The 18,835-nt window shown below is 52.8% G+C and overlaps 1 protein-coding gene across 1 annotated transcript; it reads left to right on the top strand.

Moving 5' to 3' along the window:
- Window positions 1–8,882: 8,882 nt before the first annotated feature.
- Window positions 8,883–11,710, top strand: LOC123062171 (uncharacterized). The gene is made up of 3 exons (XM_044485548.1): window positions 8,883–9,178; window positions 9,280–9,615; window positions 10,713–11,710. The coding sequence occupies exons 1-3, from the start codon at window positions 9,059–9,061 to the stop codon at window positions 11,490–11,492; spliced, it is 1,236 nt and encodes a 411-aa protein (XP_044341483.1). The 5' UTR covers window positions 8,883–9,058; the 3' UTR covers window positions 11,493–11,710.
- The last annotated feature ends 7,125 nt before the right edge of the window (window positions 11,711–18,835 follow it).

Consider the following 18,835-nt stretch of genomic DNA (forward strand, 5'->3'; position numbering starts at 1 on the left):
AGCTCCACCGGCAAGTGTAAGAAGGCAATGGCAGCTCCACCTGAGACTAAGAAGGTGTCCGCCAAGGAGGATGGCACTGGTGGTACCTTCATCATCAGCGCCACTCTTGACCCCAAATAGGAAAGCGCGCTCGTTGCTTTCCTGCGGGCGAATGTCGATGTGTTTGCATGGCAACCGTCTGATATCCCCGGTGTTCCCAGGAAAGTAATCGAGCACCACCTTGCCGTCTGTCCTCATGCGCGGCCCGTCAAGCAGAGAGTCAGGAAGCAGGCAGTGGAGCGCCAAGAATTCATCGCAGAAGAAATCAAGAAGTTGGAAGCAGCAGGCCTTGTCAGAGGAGTGCTCCATCCCACGTGGTTGGCCAATCCTGTTGTTGTGCGCAAGGCTAACGGAAAATGGAGACTTTGTATTGACTTCACTGATGTTAATAAAGCTTGTCCCAAAGACCAATTTCCCTTGCCGCGTATTGACCAGATTGTTGACTCCACAGCCGGATGTGATTTGCTTTCATTTCTTGATGCATACTCAGGATACCATCAGATCTTCATGGCAGAGAGGATGAAGAGAAAACCGCATTTATCACCCCATGTGGCACGTACTGCTTCGTACGGATGCCTTTCGGTTTGAAGAATGCTGGATCAACATTCGCAAGGGTATTCCACCGTGCTTTTGAGCCGCAAATGCACAGAAATGTGGAAGCCTACATGGATGATATAGTGGTCAAGAGCAAAAACAAGGCTACTCTGATTCAAGATCTAGATGAAACTTTTGCAAATCTGCGCAGGGTCAACCTCAAGCTCAATCCCGAGAAGTGCGTGTTCGGAGTCCCTTCCGGCAAGCTTCTCGGGTTCTTTGTGTCACAGCGGGGGATTGAAGCCAATCCCGACAAGATCAAAGTCATCGAGCAGATTGAAGCACCAAAGCGCGTCAAGGATGTACGAAAGCTTGCCGGTTGCGTGGCTGCTCTCAGCAGATTTATCTCTAAGTCCGCAGAGCGCGCCATGCCATTTTTCAAAATATTGAAAAAGGCAGGTCCGATGAAATGGACTCCAGAAGCGGAGGCCGCGCTACAGGACTTGAAGAGGTACCTGTCCTCCACTCCAATACTTGTCGCACCTAAGCCACAAGAGAAGTTGCTGCTATATCTGGCAGCAACCAATCAAGTGGTTAGTGCTGCGTTAGTAGCGGAGAGGGAGGCGGACGATGAGCCAGCAACCGCGACAAGTGAATCCAGCGACAAGCAGGGGGCTTCTCCGACAAGCTCTGGCCCCGACAAAGTTGAGTCTGCGCAGGCATGCAAGGAGGTGCAGAGGAAAATGGTGCAGCGCCCAGTTTACTTTGTCAGTTCCCTTCTACAGGGGGCTAGATCAAGGTATTCTGGCGTACAAAAATTGCTTTTCGGGCTTCTCATGGCCTCAAGAAAGCTGCGCCATTACTTCCAGGCACATGAGATAACAGTTGTCACTCGCTTTCCGTTGAAGAGGATACTGCAAAATCCAGAAGCAACCGGCAGGATTGTCGAGTGGGCACTGGAACTATCAAGCTTTGGCCTCAAGTTTGAGAGTACTTCCACTATACAGAGCAGAGCATTGGCAGAATTCATAGCGGAATGGACGCCGACACCAGACGAAGAAACTCCAGAAACAAGCATCCCCGTCAAAGAGGCAAGCAAAGAGTGGCTGATGTACTTTGATGGTGCCTTCTCGCTGCAAGGCGCCGGCGCAGGCGTGCTGCTTATCGCACCCACCGGAGAGCACCTCAAGTACGTAGTTCAGATGCATTTTCCCAAGGAGCAAGCAACGAACAATACCGCAGAGTATGAAGGTTTGCTTACCGGACTCAGAATCGCAGCAGACCTTGGGATCAACAAGCTCATTGTCAGGGGTGACTCGCAGTTGGTCGTCCGCCAAGTAAACAAAAGCTATCAGAGTCCGTTGATGGAAGCATATGTTGATGAAGTAAGGAAGCTAGAAGCACACTTTGACAGCCTGCAAATGGAACACGTTCCACGAGCTCAGAACGATATTGCTGACGGCCTGTCAAAGTGCGCAGCACTAAAGTTACCTGTGGAACCAGGGATTTTTGTGCTCAAGCTGACTCAACCATCCGTAACACCGTCGACTGGACAGAGAAAGAAGAGGAAGTTGGTTTCTGATGACTACTTTCCGGCAGAGCTTCCCGAAGCCGTCGCCAAGAAGGTCCCCAAGATCGACGCCAAGAGTGCTGAGGAGCAGTCTGCTCCGGCGAGCCTCTTGGTTTGTTCCGTTGAAGCAGACGCTCCCGACAAGTTTTGCTCCGGCAAGCTTGCCGGGGAATATCACGCTCCGGCCGAACCGCAGGTTCTTACTGTAGAAGCGGATGTTCCCACAGCAACAGATATGCCTTTAGCCCTTGTTGTTGAGCCGCAAGCTCCAGCATGGGCGCAGCAGATCGTCCGTTTCCTTCAGACAGGAGAGCTTCCCGAAGAGCAAGAAGAAGCGGAAAGAGTAGCCCGGCAGTCAAGTATGTACAAGTTTGTCGACAACACACTGTACAGAATAAGACTCAACGGTGTGAAATTGAAGTGCATTCGCCGGGAAGATGGACAACAGCTGTTGGCAGAGATACATGGAGGCATATGTGGTCACCACATTGGCGCAAGAGCACTTGCCGGCAAAGCATTCCGATAAGGTTTCTTCTGGCCGACAGCCCTCCAGGATGCAACTGCACAAGTAACTAAGTGTGAAGCGTGCCAGTTCCATTCCAAACAGATACACCAGCTTAAGCTCTCCAGACGATCCCTTTATCCTGGCCATTTTCGGTCTGGGGGCTCGACATCCTCGGCCCCTTTCCCCGAGCTGTCGGGGGCTTTGAGTTCTTGTACGTCGCCATCGACAAGTTCACAAAGTGGCCGGAAGTGGAACCAGTGAGGAAGGTGACAGCACAGTCAGCAGCCAAGTTCTTCAGGTCGATTGTTTGCCGTTTCGGGATCCCTAACAGGATCATCACCGACAACGGCACGCAATTTACGAGCCGCGCCTTCATGCAGTACGTCCAAGATCTTGGCGCCAAGGTCTGCTTCGCTTCTGTTGCTCATCCGAGAAGCAACGGTCAAGCGGAGAGGGCAAATGCTGAAGTGCTGCGAGGCCTCAAGACCAGAACTTTCGACAAGCTGCACAAGTGCGGAAGAAATTGGATCGAGGAGCTGCCGGTGGTTCTTTGGTCGATCAGGACGACGCCAAATCGAGCCACTGGCCAGACACCCTTCGCTCTAGTCTACGGAGCAGAGGCAGTTCTCCCCACGGAACTCGTTTACGGGTCACCTCGAGTGCTCGCTTATGATGAGCTCGAGCAAGAGCAGTTGCGCCAAGATGACGCGCTGCTCCTTGAGGAAGACCGTCTTCAGGCTGCTGTGCGAGTCGCTCGCTACCAGCAAGCTTTGCGTCGCTACCATAGCCGCAAAGTTAAAGCCAGGAGCTTCGAGAAAGGCGACCTTGTTCTTCGGCGTGTTCAGTCCACCAAGAATTCCAACAAGTTGACGCCGAAGTGGGAAGGCCCTTATCGGGTGAAACGAGTCACTAGGCCCGGCGCTGTCCGCCTTGAGACCGAAGATGGCATTCCGGTGAGCAACTCCTGAAACATTGAACATCTTCGTAAGTTTTACCCGTAGGGCGCGGTTGCCGGAAGCTTTTCCGGCAACCACCTTTTATACAAGTCTTGCCGCTGTTGCATGTAATCCTTTGTACAAAGCCGGACGCAAACCCCGTGCACCAGTAAAGTTCATGTGCCCCGCACATCTTGTCAGTTTTTTTTATGCTATAATCCTTTTTCGCATATGTTATCTGACACTTTGTGCAGCACCAGACCCCGGTAAGCGATAACGAGCCCAAGGCTCCATATCATTACTTTATTTCTCTGTTTCTTTCTCAAAAGAAGGAAGGTTCCCTCGCCCACAAGGTTTACCGGGGGGGAAGGAGAAGATAATGGTGTGGATCAGGCCGTTCAAGAAAGTTTCTCCTTGCCGGGAAGCAGATGACAGAAAAGCTAAGTTGCTAAAGTTTGAGCAATCAGTTTTTAAGTTTTTGAGTTATTTTCCTTGAACGACCGTGCTTTGTATGGAAAAACTGTGCGCGGAGGAACCAACTCGTAGCTAGCTGCGCTCTTACTTTGTTTCGAGTCCGCTCAACAACTTAAGTGAGCTGCAACTAGTTGCGACAAGGTTGCTTGTCGGTAGCGACCCCGCCAGCAGGCTGCTGAAGTTCCGCACTCGGCGCTCGCGGCAAGGGTGCCTGCACCGGCAAGTTTCCCTAGAAAGCGTAGGGCAGAACCATACAAAGCCAAGAGTCGAGTAAAGGAAGTAACACAGCAATTTTTTGCCTAAGATAGAGTTATATTACAAAAATAACTTGTCGCGCCTCTAATAAAGTGTTCCCATGACATGACTGGCAGCGACAAGAAAAGAAGAAAACGGACGGCCTAATCTACGCGACCGCCATCAACCCTTTTGACCTCGTTCACCCTGTCCACAATGGGTGCGACGAGGGCCTTAAGTGCGTCAAGATCAGCGTCCGCCGGCAGCCTCTTGAGGACGTTGGTGAGGTTGAGGCCCGGATTGCGGAAGGCCACCTTCACCAGCACCTTCTCCAGAACTCCGGCACAAATCGAGCGTGACTCGTCGGCCAACTGCTTTGGGATCCATTCCCGGAGTTGCTGGAGCGCCGCCGCCACGCCTTTGAAGAACAGAGTGAGCTTGGCGCTGGGTTGGAGGTTCTCGTCGGAGGAGTACCCGAAGCCTTCCACCCCCAATTGCACCAGCTCCTCTTCGATGACTGCAGCAATGTTCACGAGGCCCTCCGTCCAGAGCGCCACAGTATCTCTGAGAAGATTATGGGTTTCGGCGGCCCTCGCTAGCAGCGCCTCGTTGGCCTTGATGTCCTTCTTCAAGTCCGCCTCCCGTTTCTTGGCGCCGTCCAACATCTCCGTCAGGGTGGCCAGCTTCAGCTCCAGATCAGCATTGGAATTCTTGGCGGCGCGCAGCTCTTTGCCCTTCTCGGAGAGTTGGCCCTGCAGCTCACCGTGGGCAAGGGCGTCCTTCTCGCGCTCCAGCTTGAGCGCGGCAAGCTCTTCGCCACCCACCTTCAGATCAGCCTCCAGCTGCGCCACCTTTACTTCCAATTCCTTCTTGGCGGTCTCGGCAGCCGCAGCCGCATCCTTTGCCTCTTGGATCGACCCGCCAAGTGCCCGTTTGCGCGCGGCAAGCTCCTCCTCGTGGCTGTCGAGGTTCACTTTCCGCTGAGCCAGCTCGCCTTCTCGTGCGTATAGCTTCTCGCCGGTGAGCCGCTGCTGCTCTTCAGCTTCGGCCTTCTCGAGGAGGAAGGCCTTCCGCTCTTCAGCAAGCTGCTCCCGCTCCTCCGCCAAGGCCCGGAGAGCTTCCTGGCGAAAACCCCGGAGCTCCTCCGCGTGCTTCTCTATATCCACGCTCGTTTTCACGACGAGCGCTTCTCGGGACTCCAACTTGACTTGACGGGCGCGATAGAGCGCCAGCAGCCTCCGCAGCAGCCGCTCCTCCTCGGGCTCGTCACTGCTGCTTCCCGGCGCGTCAACGATCGACAACCCGGCGGAGGCGAGCACCTCCCCGTCCAAAACTTCTCCTTCCACCGGCGCCTTGGAGCTTGACGCCCAAGGGAGCTTGATGAAGATGCCCTCGCCAGCCTTCAGATAGGCGCCGGGCTGGGGCTCCTCGGAGCCTGACGCTGCGGCAGCGGCGGAGGGATCGGCGGTCGGTGCAGCGCCTGACGCTCCTGCGGCCTCAGGGCCGTCAGTGCGATCGCCCGATCCCCCGCCAGCTTCCTCGGCGGCAGCCTTGGCGGCCTCTTCACCGGCAGGCACATCGGCACCAGCTCCGTCTTCGGAGGCCGCGGCATCATCAGTGTTGCCGCGCGCGTCCTCTCCGCCGCCCGCCTCGGTCTCCATTGGATCCGCGGAGGGTGGACCTAACGACCGGAGAAGAATGAGAAGTCAAACAAGCACTCAAGAAGAAAAATCAGCAAAAGAATACAAAGAAAGTTTCGGGCAGGAAGGATTACCTGTGCTGGGATCCGCTGTCATAAGCTCCACCACTGGCGGATCGTTAGCGCTGTCCCTTGTCGGAGACTCCTCCCTTGCCGGAGGCTCCTCCCTTACCGGAGAACGCTCCCTTGCCGGGGTGTCCGCCCTTGGCGGCGTAGTCGAAGCAGACGACGAGTCGGAGGTGATCACCACACCCTCCTGATGAAGCTGTTCTGCTCCTGCACAAACAAACCAGTGATCAGATGTCAACAAAGGAAAAGAGCAACCACGCGCACCCAGAAGCAGAAAGTAAACCATATGCTTACGATGGGGGCTGCGCTGGGGGCTGCTCTGCGAAGTGATGGCCGGATCCGACAAGGTGGTCTCGGGCGCGCCTCCTGTCGTCGCAGTGGGCTCGTCCTCGATGACCACCACCTGAGCCTTGGCCCTCTTCGCCGCCCTCTGGGCCAGAGTCCTGAAAAGGGAGAGTCCAGGGTGGGTTAGATCAGATGCAAGACAGGAATGGCGGGCAGAGCCCGCAGTAGAAGAACACGGCGAAGAAAGGATATCCGCCAACTGGAGCTGCTTGCGAGGCGACGGCGGAGAGTACCTTCGTGCGCGGATGCGCCCGCGTCTCCGTCGACCAGAAGAGATAGTACCACTCCCTCAGCTCCTTCGCGGAGAGCTCGGGGGGGAAAGTGGCCCGCTCCTTCCGCAGCGCCTCAAGCCGCTGCGCTTCGGTCGACTTCACAGCTTTCGCGGCCGCGGCCTTCGTGGTCTTCCCCTTCCCGGGCTTCGGAGGCATAGCGGAGGCGGTGGGGGAGATCGACGGCGCTGGTGGTGGCGGCAGCGACGGGGGCGGAGCGCTGCCCTCTTTCAACTCTGCAAGCGGAGGAGGGCGGCGGAGATTTCTGAGATTGCAGCAGCGAAGGGCGAAGGTGGGGGAAATGCCCCTGTTTCCCCTGCTTATAAAGAGGGACGGGGCGGACATTTCGGCCTTCCAAATAAACAACCACCCACGATCTCTCCCACGACTCTGCGATTGACGCGTGCCGTTACGGGGGGCGTGGTGGACACGGAGTTAGATTCGGCATAACCCAGGCTCCGCGCGTGCCCGTGCCCTGTTTTGGGCCTGGCCCAACAGCGCTCGGCACCGTGTGTGGCCCAGGCCCGGGGGCTCCTGTCGGTGTACTAGAGTAGGGGTACCCTAGTATCCCGAACTTGTGCACGGGCAGTTGCAGCGCCGCGCGGCGAGGCTTGCCGGACGACCGCCAGAGTCCTCCGTGGGTTCCTTTGGAGCCATTCAAGAACATAGCATTCAAGATGAAGAGACAAGGCCCCGGCAAGAGGATCTTGCCGGGAAGAGACAAGGCCCCGGCAAGAGGAGCTTGCCGGGAAGGCCAACCACGGCACTTCAAGAAACTTGCCGCGATGCACCGCACGTCCCGGCAAGGTCCGGTGAGCGACAAGCTTCTGGACTCGACAAGACGACGACCCCGACAAGGTACTCGCCGGGGGCCCGCTGCCACTCTGTACCCACGCTCCAGCGCACCCACCAGCGTGTCGCCATGAGGCTTCCTCAGGGGCGCGTGGCGGGAGCCTGTGCAGCCAGGGGTACGCGGTGGCAAGCGGAGATGAAGAGAAGGCCATCGTGGCAAACGGTGGCGCTCCTAACGGTCACTTTTTGCACTGTTTAGGCAACTCAGACGGGCATTCAATGACCTTGTCCCCTGCCGTCAGAGTTAGGTAGGGTGCACTGTGTCCACAGTAGCGGTAGCTGCACCTACCGCATCCTTTTCCATTTTTACCCTTCTAGTCTACGTTGCCACCTGTCGGTGACCCCTTTAAAGTATGAAAGGAGGCCCAAGTGCAACGTAGAGGGGGTTCGGCTCATTCAAAACATCAGGAACACTCTCACGCTCGGTCTGGCAGCGTCCATCGCTCCTGAGCAAGAATTCAATACACACAAACAAGCAGCAGTAGGGTTTTACGCATCCGTGCGGCCCGAAGCTGGGTAAAACTGCTCGCGTGTACTGCCTCGATCCGCTCTTTGCGCGGCCTGCGCCCCCCTCCGTACCAAAAGGGGCCCGGTCCCCATAGGTGTTGGTGGATCAGTTTCCCCGACACGTAGGAAGAAAACACGGGAATATGATGCATGTCACGCAGCGTAATTTTCCTATTGCATCTTAAAAAAATACATTGGAGTTAATAGAGAAAAATACATTGGAGTTAATAGCGTAATTTTCCCGTGCTTTCATCAGTAATGTTCCCATAGACATGCTCCCTAGGATCTTACTAAATCGAAAAAAGGCTTGGCTGTATCTCCAAATGAAATCTTCTCCCTCCCATGTGGTGATAATCCATCCCAACAGTCAGTCAATCAGTGGTTATTGTACGGCTTTGCTCTCTCTCTCTCTCTGCAGCAGCCATCTTCAGACGACCACTGCACATGCCTCCCACCTCAACAGAAAATTCAGAAACTTTCAGCCGCACCAAACATGTTGCAAGCATCATCTTTCTCAACTTATTAGAGTCATATCGTTCATGTGTAGTACAGTAACTATTACTAGGTAGGAAACCACTTTTTTTCTTCTTCTTCCGTCTGAAACAAAGCATGATGTATGTGTGCGTGCAACCTGCAGGAGATTCCAGCGGAGCACCGGGGCGACGCGGTGAGCAGCCTGGTGTACGAGGTGAACGCGCGCGTGCGCGACCCCATCTACGGCTGCGTCGGCGCCATCACGTCGCTGCAGCGGCAGGTGGAGTCTAACCGCTCGTCCACGCAATCCTGCGATGCCGTCTGTGATTGGTCCTCGACACGTACCTCCACGCCATTAACCGGCCAATCCAGAACGGGCCCGCCCTCTGGAAAATTCCACGTAGACGCAGCCCTACGCGGGCCCGCAACTATACATACCGCCCGAGCTCCGTCCCCTTCCTCCAGAGAGTTCCGTTTCTTTTCTCCCCCTCTTCCTCGCCGAAGGAGCAGCAAGTATTCCGGTCGAATTGATAGGGGAGACGAGGAGCAGCGATGGCCGCCACTCGAGCCCGATGGCGGTTCCTGGCGCTGCCCCTGGCGCTGCTCCTCGCGATCGGCTCGTCGCGCGGCCTCGACGCGGCGCCCAAGCCCCCCGTCCCCAAGGCCATCTCCGTGAGTCCCCCCTCTCTCCCTTAACCTCTCGTGCCACGGCTTGATCGATCACGGCCTGATTGGAGCTGATGGGCGACGCGGTTGTCGGATCCGCGCTGCAGGACCTGAGGGAGGCGATCGTGAAGGGGCTGGGGCTCCAGTCGGAGGAGCTCAAGGTGTCCGGGTTCGACGTGAGGGACGCGCTGGTGGGGCACGCGGTGGCGTACGAGTTCGACATGGAGGTCGGGAGGAAGGCCGTGCCGGTGCGGCTGCTCGAGGACGTCAACCGCTGGGACTTCGTCGACCTGCCCATCTTCCGGTCCCAGGCCGACGCCGACGACACGGCGCTCGCCGAGATCGGGCGGGGGAGCTTCGACCCCACGCTGCCGCCCTTCCAGCTCGCCGGGCCCATGGAGCTCTGGATCCAGGACGGCGACGACGTCAGGCTCGCTTTGCCGGTAAGATCAGATGATTTGTTTATTTTTGCTGTATCGCTTGTCTTAAGGTTGGTTGAGAGTTGAGACTTGAGAGTTGTGGGTTGTTGATATGGTTTCCTTGCCTCTGCCTGTGCCTGAAATCCCAGAGAAGGAGAAGTTTTTTTAAAAAAAAGGGTCAGGTATGCTCACCTTAGTTATCTTTGTTTAATCTTGGAGGACGTCAAGATGGGGACTGGACGAGGTTAGGAGTTAGTGACAGGGGAAAGGTGTGCTACTACTGACAGATATTGTCATCATTCTTCATCTTATACATTAATGTGGGGATCTAACTTGGGATAGAATATTCAATATTGTAAAATAATTGGGCTCAAAACATCAAAACGTAACTACGGTCTCACCTGCACACAAAAGAAGAATATATACAAGATTAGACTGAGCTTAAATTGCATCCCCCCTACAGTATCAACAGAATTGGTAACACTGCCAAGGACCAAAAACACATCTTTTGTCTCTGAACATCAAATGTGGCTACTGTCATGGGCTAGATATTGTAGAGCACTTAGTCAGGTTTCTTATGTCACTTCAAGAAATAAGCAGAAGCAGAGACCATCTTCAGTCATCACATGTTGATAGTGCCAGCTGAAATGGCTGGCTGACTTCTGAATATGTCCGCATAATGAATGGAAGTGCTCTTCTTATGTGTTTAGAAGTTGTATCACTGTTGCTGCAAACTTTTATTACGATGATGAAAGCTCGTATCTGAATAGGCAATAGTGAAATTATTGGTTGACATCAGGGAGTTGGACATTGTGGATTCCTTGCACTGGTGATTTTAGATAGATCTCACTCACCGTGAGGATGTGTTTGTTTGTACCTACCTGCAATACACTCTGGAATTCATCTCAAAGCCTTGAAAAAATAACGTTCATTTACTTTCTTGTTGTGTGTGTGCGGGCACATTTTCATCTGACGAAAGATACAACATGGCATTCACATACATGCCAACCATTGTGATGCAGCCAGTGGACAAATATTCGTGTTTATTGAATTATACTATACATGTAGACATGAAATTTCATCATATCGCATATGAAATGCTAATATCTGTTTCTGTACAGCATGATGTGGAAGCTGGAACCCTGAAGAAAGTTGTTCTTGCTGATGGTGCGGTGGTAACAGTGAAAGGTGCTAGGGCGGTGAGCCTCCGTTTGCCCCTCGAACTACCACTTCCTCTCAACCGCACCACATACAAGGGCCGCCTGTCTAGCTTGCTTTCCATTGCTCGAGCCCTACGCGGTGCGGCTCGGTCTAATCAGAATCCCCTGATGTCCCTCCGGATCGAGGGTCCAACCTCCTTATCATCAACCCCTTCCATGTCTCCGAATGACAAGCTCAAGCTCAAAAGGTTGGCCCCAGGTCAAGTGGAGCTCTCCTCGCGTGCCATCCCTGCCGTCACAGACGATGAGGATGAATCACCTAGCCCCGGATTGTGGCCCTTTTTGTCGTTGAATGCATCGGATGGCAGCCTGCAGGGGCTTGAAGAAGTACTGGCCAAGGTTCTCGGTAAGAAGGCGGGTGAGAAGGGCACGTTCAAGTTGGTGAATGCACGGGCGTCGGCGCAAACATATGTCAAAATGGGATTCACGGTGGAGAAGCGGATTGCTGATGGAGAGGTGAACTGGTCTAACTTGCCCGAGTGGAAAACAAAGCCCAACAAGTTGAGAGCGCACTATGAAGTTCTTGCTCGCGTGGAGCGTGGCCAGGCGATCCCGGAGAGGATCGCCCAGGTGCAGCCTTTCCAGGTGGACGAGGCCATGTCCGAGAGCATGCTCACCGGAAACGTGTCTAGATCGAAGATGGAGGTCGTAAACCCCCCACCGGTTTATTTCACTTTGTGAGACTGGGAGGGGCTGGAAGCTTTTTTTATTTCCAAAGCTCTACTTGGGATGGATGTGGCAAAAAATACTGATTTATGAGTTAACATGGAACTTGTGTTGTACTCGCTAGCTTTGTAAATTACGGGCGTGGGCAAGGAGGCCTTACAGTGAAGTGCAGCAATAAGCAAATTGTATGTACACAGTACACATCTCAAAGCAAAGCAAAAGCGCTTAGAGCATGGGATGGCATTTTGGCTCTGGGAACCTTGATGAACAGTCAATTCAAAACAAATAGTAAATAAATTATAAAAATTCTGAGTTTTGGTAAATGTTTCATGTCAGTGCAACAAAGGTGCTTGACAGTTTTCATGTGAATCGGTGAATAAACAAAATTAAGTTAACATTTGAAGGTGATATTTGGCGTTTGACTTTTTTTTGCACATTTCAAAATGCTAAGAATTTGCAGATATAGCATTTGTGTGTGATGACACATCCATCCATTTATTTATTTGACATTTTCAAAAAAAAACATTTTTAACGCGCAGAGCATATGCTCCTTAGAGCCAAATTGGATTTCTGATAGAGCTTCAAGGTGATTGATTTTTATCTCTCGTGTATGGCCTTTTTTTTTCTTTGAGAGGGAATGCCTATTCGGCAATTTCGAAGCCAACAAAGTTTCATCATGAATCAAAAATGGAAAAAAGAAACTAGGAGGGACATCATCCCAAAAAATAAAAGACTTCAACTCGTACGAATGTTTTGCTAAGTTGTGCGTAACTAAATTTGCATCCCACTTGCAATGTTGAAAGGATATTCCAGCAATGTGTTGTGCCTTTGCGAAGATTTTTGCCAGTATAGCTGAGGAGGGACCAAATAATTCAATGACTCCAGTGCATGCATTAATCAAGTCCAAACAGTCTGATTCTACCGCCGCTCCCAAGCATCCTAGTCTTTCCAGTAGCTCAAATCCTTTGAGCATGGCTAAAGGCTCTGCCGATCCAGCATCCAACACATGGTGTATAGGTTCAGCAGCACCCGCAATCGCTTCACTAGAATTGTTACGTAAGACAACCCCCACAACTCCCGTGCCATCATTATGAAAAGCCACATCGTCGTCCGTACCAGCCCCATCTATCTACTAGAGCCTCACTGCCTCTTGGTAGGGTCGCTGTCGCAACCATGCACGAGTCAATGCTGAGAGGTATAAGACCATGCATCATCATCCTCTAACTTTCGCTTGCTTATGTGAGGAGCATTGATGCCGCCTATTAAAGATGATATAGTTTTTTACACTATATGTGTTAGACCGAATGTCTCCCTGCTTGTTCATGCTTCCAACTACGTTATTTGGCTTGTCATGGGCAATTCAACGGACATGTCCATGGTCCTGCCATTATCCTTGAGGCCAAGGATGATTAAAACAGCGGATTGGCATGTGCGATTCTTGAAGTGGCATCAATACGATGCATCAACTGATGAAGCTATGCACCTAATATAGGGTCATGGATCTGACTAGCATACCCTCTTCAAGGACATCTCTACAAAGAATTAGAAGTAGTCGAAGAGAAACCATCATCCACTCGACCATGAAGATGTACTCACTCGACCACCTTGAAGACACTCGACCACCAGAAGATGAGAAACCCTCCACTCTGCAACGGTCAGGACTTAAACCATAGCTTTATGGGCATTTACAACACTTTATTGTAGACTTACCAGTAACACCCCTCCTTTATGAGCATTGAACCCTGTGTAACGGAGGGGAACTGGGGTCCTGGCGCACTCTATATAAGCCACCCCCCTCCTCTGGGACAAGGGTTCGCACTTTCTGTAATTCACACACATATATTCAGTCGACCGCCTCAGGGCTCCGAGACGTAGGGTTGTTACTTCCTCCGAAAAGGGCCTAAACTCGTAAAACTCGTGTGTACAACTCCCCCATAGTTAGGATCTTGCCTCTATATTCCTACCCCCTATTCTACTGTCAATCTTAGAACCACGACAGTTGGCGCCCTCCGTGGGGCAGGAGTCTTAGCGACTTGTTGGAGAAGTTGCAATTTTTTCGATCCCCTTCATCATGGTTCCAGGCGGAGGTTTGGCTGAGGGCCGCGAGATCCGTCTCGGCGCGCTCGTGTTTGTCGCCGACGACTCAGCTTAGCTTCAGGAGGCACCACTCGACGCCGACGCGCTCCCCGCCAGCGGGGCGACGCACTTTCGCGCGTGCATCCGCGGCGTCCTCCTGCGGCAACCGTCGACCCAGTACCAGTCGACTCCAGCGGCTTTCCCCCTCCCTGCGACCCGCCGGAGCAAACGCATCGGTCGGTCGAGGCTTCAGCGGTGGGTAAAGCATGCGGTGGCCCGCCAGTCGGCCACCCCTCAAGTCGCGGCGATCGAGCCCGACGAAACCCTCTACGGCCTGTTCGATCTGTCGACTGGCTCCATAGAGACCGCATCCGAGTGCGATAGCAGCGACCCGGCGGCGGAAGTTTTGATGGTCAACGGACCATGCAGCCCTCCTGGCTTCAACCGCGAAGACGGAGGCGACGGGAACGGCGATCCGTCGCGCGTTCACGAGGGGTACCTCCCCGAACCCCTTTCCTCGCAGCAGAGGGAGGAACTTCGCCGCCGGAACATGGATGCATTGCATACTCCTATAGTTGGCGAACCCCCTGAGGCCCAGGCCTTGGAGCAGGCGCTCTTGGCCAACCTGGCTGAGCGCACTCGACTGGAGAACCTCCAGCGCGCAGTCGACGATCGCGCTCGGCAACGTGCTCCTGAGTCCAGTCGATGCCATCTTTTTCCACCTTCGACTCAGGTATACCGAACACCGATCCAGAATCTAGCAGCTGCTGCCCGGATAGCAGAGTCGATCCAACCTTCCCAATCAGAAACTGGTCGAGGTCTGGTGCAGATCAGAGCCTTGCTCCGGGCAGCGAGAGAGCAGAATACGGTCGTGTCTCAGTCGCGGAATAGGATCCATAGCAGGTCTGTGGTCGCAGATACAGTTCAGTCAGCCCATAGCCCGAGATCGCCCCCGAGGCGTGAGGGACGTGGAGATCGGCGTGATCAGTACAGAAACCGAGAGCAGTATGATCGCCATGCCGATCGCGATGATCGTCGTCGAGTGCCCGCGTCTCCTCCAAGGAGTGGGTCATACATGCCTCGGCCACATGAAGACAGGCGCCCTCATAGTGTCGGAAGGGGTATTCCAGTCGACCCCAGGGAGCCAGGCTTTGATGCGAGATCTATTCTCGTGCAAGGCTTGGTCGACCGAAACAGAGCTCACTGAGAGGGCCATGACAGAGATCCGCAAACCAGCAACAGGGTGCATGTCTCTGGTCCAGAGTGCTTCAGCAGAGCTATCAGAGCTGTCGTGATTCCCCCCAACTTCAGGTTGGCGTCTAGAGTTAGCAAGTTCACCGGAGAGTCCAAGCCTGACACTTGGCTTGAAGACTACCGAGTGGCTGTCCAGATTGGTGGCGGCAATGATGAAGTGGCCATGAAACACCTTCCTCTTATGTTGGAGGGCTCGGCCAGAGCATGGCTGAATCAGTTAGCGCCTGGCAGCATCTACACTTGGGAAGATCTCGCCCAAGTGTTTGTCAGAACATTCGAGGGCACTTGCAAACGGCCGGCAGGTTTGACAGAGTTACAGTGTTGTGTTCAGAAGCCGAATGAAACTTTGAGGGATTATATCCAGAGATGGATCACCTTACACCACACGGTAGAAGATGTGTCAGATCATCAGGCAATTTGTGCCTTTAAGGAAGGCGTCAGGTATCGAGAGTTGAATATGAAGTTCGGCCGGACAGGAAATATGACTCTGGCTCGGATGATGGAAATTGCCACCAAGTGTGCCAATGGTGAAGAAGAGGAGCGACTCCGGAGTGGCAAGCACAAAGCAGTTACCCATGAAGCCAGAGGAGGAAACTCCGGTCGGAAACACAAGCGCAAGGCCGAGCCAGCTGCTCCGGGTGAAGCCTTGGCTGTGGTTCAAGGAAAGTTCAAGGGGAAGCCCAAAGGGCCATGGAACCCCAAGAAAGTAAAAGATCAAGATGGGAATGACGTGTTGGATTTGCTGTGCCATATCCACACCAAAAAAGATGAAGAAGGTAATTTCATTTACCCAAAGCATACCACTCGGCAGTGTCGGCTCCTAATCCAGCAGTTCCGAGAGAAACAACCCAAGGAAAAGGAGAAAGAAGCAGACAAGGCTGAGGATGAGGAAGAGGATGATGATGGCTATCCCCACGTGAATTCCACTCTGATGATTTTTGCTGACGTTGAGAGCAAAAGTCGATTGAAAGTCATCAACAGGGAAGTGAACATGGTCGCTCCGGTGACACCCAGTTACTTGAAGTGGTCACAGACTGCCATTACATTCGACCAGTCGGACCATCCAGCGCACATAGCCACCCCTGGGAGGCAAGCACTGGTCGACTCGGTGGTCGAAGGCACTCGACTGACAAAGGTCCTGATGGACGGTGGCAGTGGCCTGAACATACTGTATACAGAAACGTTGAAAGGAATGGGCATTCCGATGTCCAGACTCAACGAAAGCCATATGAGTTTCCATGGGGTCATTCCAGGCAAGAAGGCTGCATCCCTTGGTCAGATTGCACTTGATGTGGTTTTCGGTGATTCCAAAAATTACCGCAAAGAAAAGTTGACGTTTGAAGTTGTGGATTTCCAGAGTGCTTATCATGCAATTCTAGGCAGGCCAGCTTATGCATGATTTATGGCTCGACCATGTTACGTGTACCTCAAACTGAAGATGACTGGTCCCAGAGGAGTGATCACTATCTCTGGTAATCGGAAGAAGGTAGAAGAATGCTTCCAGAAGGGCTCAAAGATCGCCAATGCCCAGATGGCCGTGGTAGAATTGCAAGAATACCAGAAAAATGCAGATCCGAGTGACTTGCTGCGAGCCAAGAAGCCAGCCACAGATTCAGCATTCCAGTCGTCTGGTGAAACGAAGTCGATTCACATTCACCCGACAGATCCCAATGCAGCTCCGACTCACATTTCAACTACACTCGACTCCAAATAGGAAGAAGCGCTCACCCAGTTCCTCCGTGAGAACTGGGACATCTTTGCATGGAAGCCTTCTGACATGCCAGGTGTTCCCAGGGAACTGGCTGAGCATCGTTTGCGAGTCGACCCTAAGGTGAAACCTGTCAAAGAGCATCTTCGACGGTCCGCCGTCCAGAAAAGAAAGGCAATCAGTGAAGAGGTGGCTCGGCTTTTGGCAGCTGAGTTTATCCGAGAGATTTATCACTCTGAGTGGTTAGCCAACGTTGTCATGGTCCCAAAGAAAGAGACTCACTTCGCATGTGCATTGATTTCAAGCACATCAATCGGGCCTGCCCGAAAGATCAATTCCCTCTCCCTCGCATCGATCAGATAGTCGACACGACTGCAGGGTGCGAGCGTTTGTCCTTTTTGGACGCCTACTCCGGGTACCACCAGATTCATCTGTATGGACCCAATGAAATAAAGACAGCTTTCATCATCCCGTTTGGGTGCTTCTGTTATGTCACAATGCCATTTGGTTTGAAGAACGCCGGAGCCACATTCATGCGGATGATTCAGAAGTGCCTGCTCACTCAGATCAGTCGGAATGTGGAAGCATACATGGATGACATTGTGGTCAAGTCACGTAAAGGTTCCGACCTACTGACTGACCTTGCTGAAACCTTTGCCAACCTCAGAAGGTATGATATCAAGCTCAATCCATCAAAGTGCACATTTGGAGTTCCAGGCGGAAAGTTACTCGATTTTCTTGTTTCCGAACGAGGAATTGATGCTAACCCAGAGAAAGTAGGCGCTATACTCCGAATGAAACGCCCTGTGCGTGTGCATGATGTCCAGAAGCTTACTGGTTGCTTGGCTGCCCTAAGTCGATTCATTTCTCGCCTCGGTGAAAAGGCGCTGCCTCTTTACCGACTGATGAAGAAATCAGACAAGTTCGAGTGGACCTCAGAAGCTGATGCAGCGTTTGCAGAGCTAAAAGCCCTGCTTTCCACCCAGCCAGTGCTTGCTGCTCCAATCAGCAAAGAGCCTCTACTGCTTTATATAGCAGCTACTGGACAAGTCGTCAGTACAGTACTTACGGTCGAGCAGGAAGAAGAAGGAAAAGCTTATAAGGTTCAACGCCCAGTTTATTATATTTCTGAAGTCCTGACCCCGCCAAAGCAAAGATATCCTCATTATCAGAAGCTTGTCTATGAGATTTACATGACCACGAAGAAGGTTGCACACTATTTTTCGGATCACTCTGTTACAGTCGTCAGCGACGCTCCATTGTCAGAGATTCTGCACAACAGAGATGCAACTGGTCGAGTGGCCAAATGGGCGATTGAACTCCTTCCCTTGGATATCAAGTTTGAGGCAAAGAAAGCTATCAAGTCCCAAGCAATAGCAGATTTCCTCGCCGAGTGGATCGAACAGCAACTGCCGACTCAAGTTCACTCTGAGCACTTGACCATGTTCTTTGACGGATCCAAGATGCTGAACGGTTCTGGTGCTGGAGTAGTTCTGGTATCCCCCCGAGGAGACAGGCTCAGATATGTCCTCCAGATTCACTTTGATTCCTCCAACAATGAAGAAGAATATGAAGCACTCCTGTATGGGTTGCGCATGGCCATCTCACTCGGCGTCCATCGCCTCATGGTCTATGGCGACTCAGATCTGATAGTTAATCAAGTGATGAAGGAGTGGTACGTCAGAAGCCCAGCCATGACTGGTTATTGCAACGCGGTGAGAAAGCTTGAGAAGAAGTTTGAGGGGTTAGAACTCCACCACATACCCCGACTGAAAAATCAAGCAGCCAACAATTTGGCAAAGATAGGTTCCAAGAGAGAAGCCATTCCCAGCAATGTATTCTTGGAGCATATTCACTCGCCGACAGTTCAGGAAGATCCTTTTACTGAAGAGGCCCCGCAACCTAAGAGCGCCACAGTTCCGACTGAAGTTTGAAGTCCCAGCCGTGGTCGACCTAGTCATGGAGGTTCTGGCCATTACTCCCAACTGGACGGTGCCCTACATTGCGTACATCCTCAGGAAAGAACTCCCAGAGGATGAAGAAGAGGCTCGACAGATCGTCCATCGATCCAAGGCCTTTACTGTGATAAGAGGGCAGCTGTTCAGAGAAAGCGTGACTGGAGTCGGTCAGAAATGCATAACACCACAAGAAGGTCGAATGATCCTCAATGACATACACTCGGGGACCCGTGGTCATCATGCATCCTCTCAGGCCATCGTGGCTAAAGCATACCGAGCTGGATTCTATTGGCCACGAGCAAATGAAATGGCGAAAGATATAGTCGACAGATGTGAAGGCTGCGAGTTTTACTCTGACATGT

The sequence above is a fragment of the Triticum aestivum genome, chromosome 3A (assembly GCF_018294505.1).
Source record: "Triticum aestivum cultivar Chinese Spring chromosome 3A, IWGSC CS RefSeq v2.1, whole genome shotgun sequence".
Taxonomy (NCBI): domain Eukaryota; kingdom Viridiplantae; phylum Streptophyta; class Magnoliopsida; order Poales; family Poaceae; genus Triticum; species Triticum aestivum.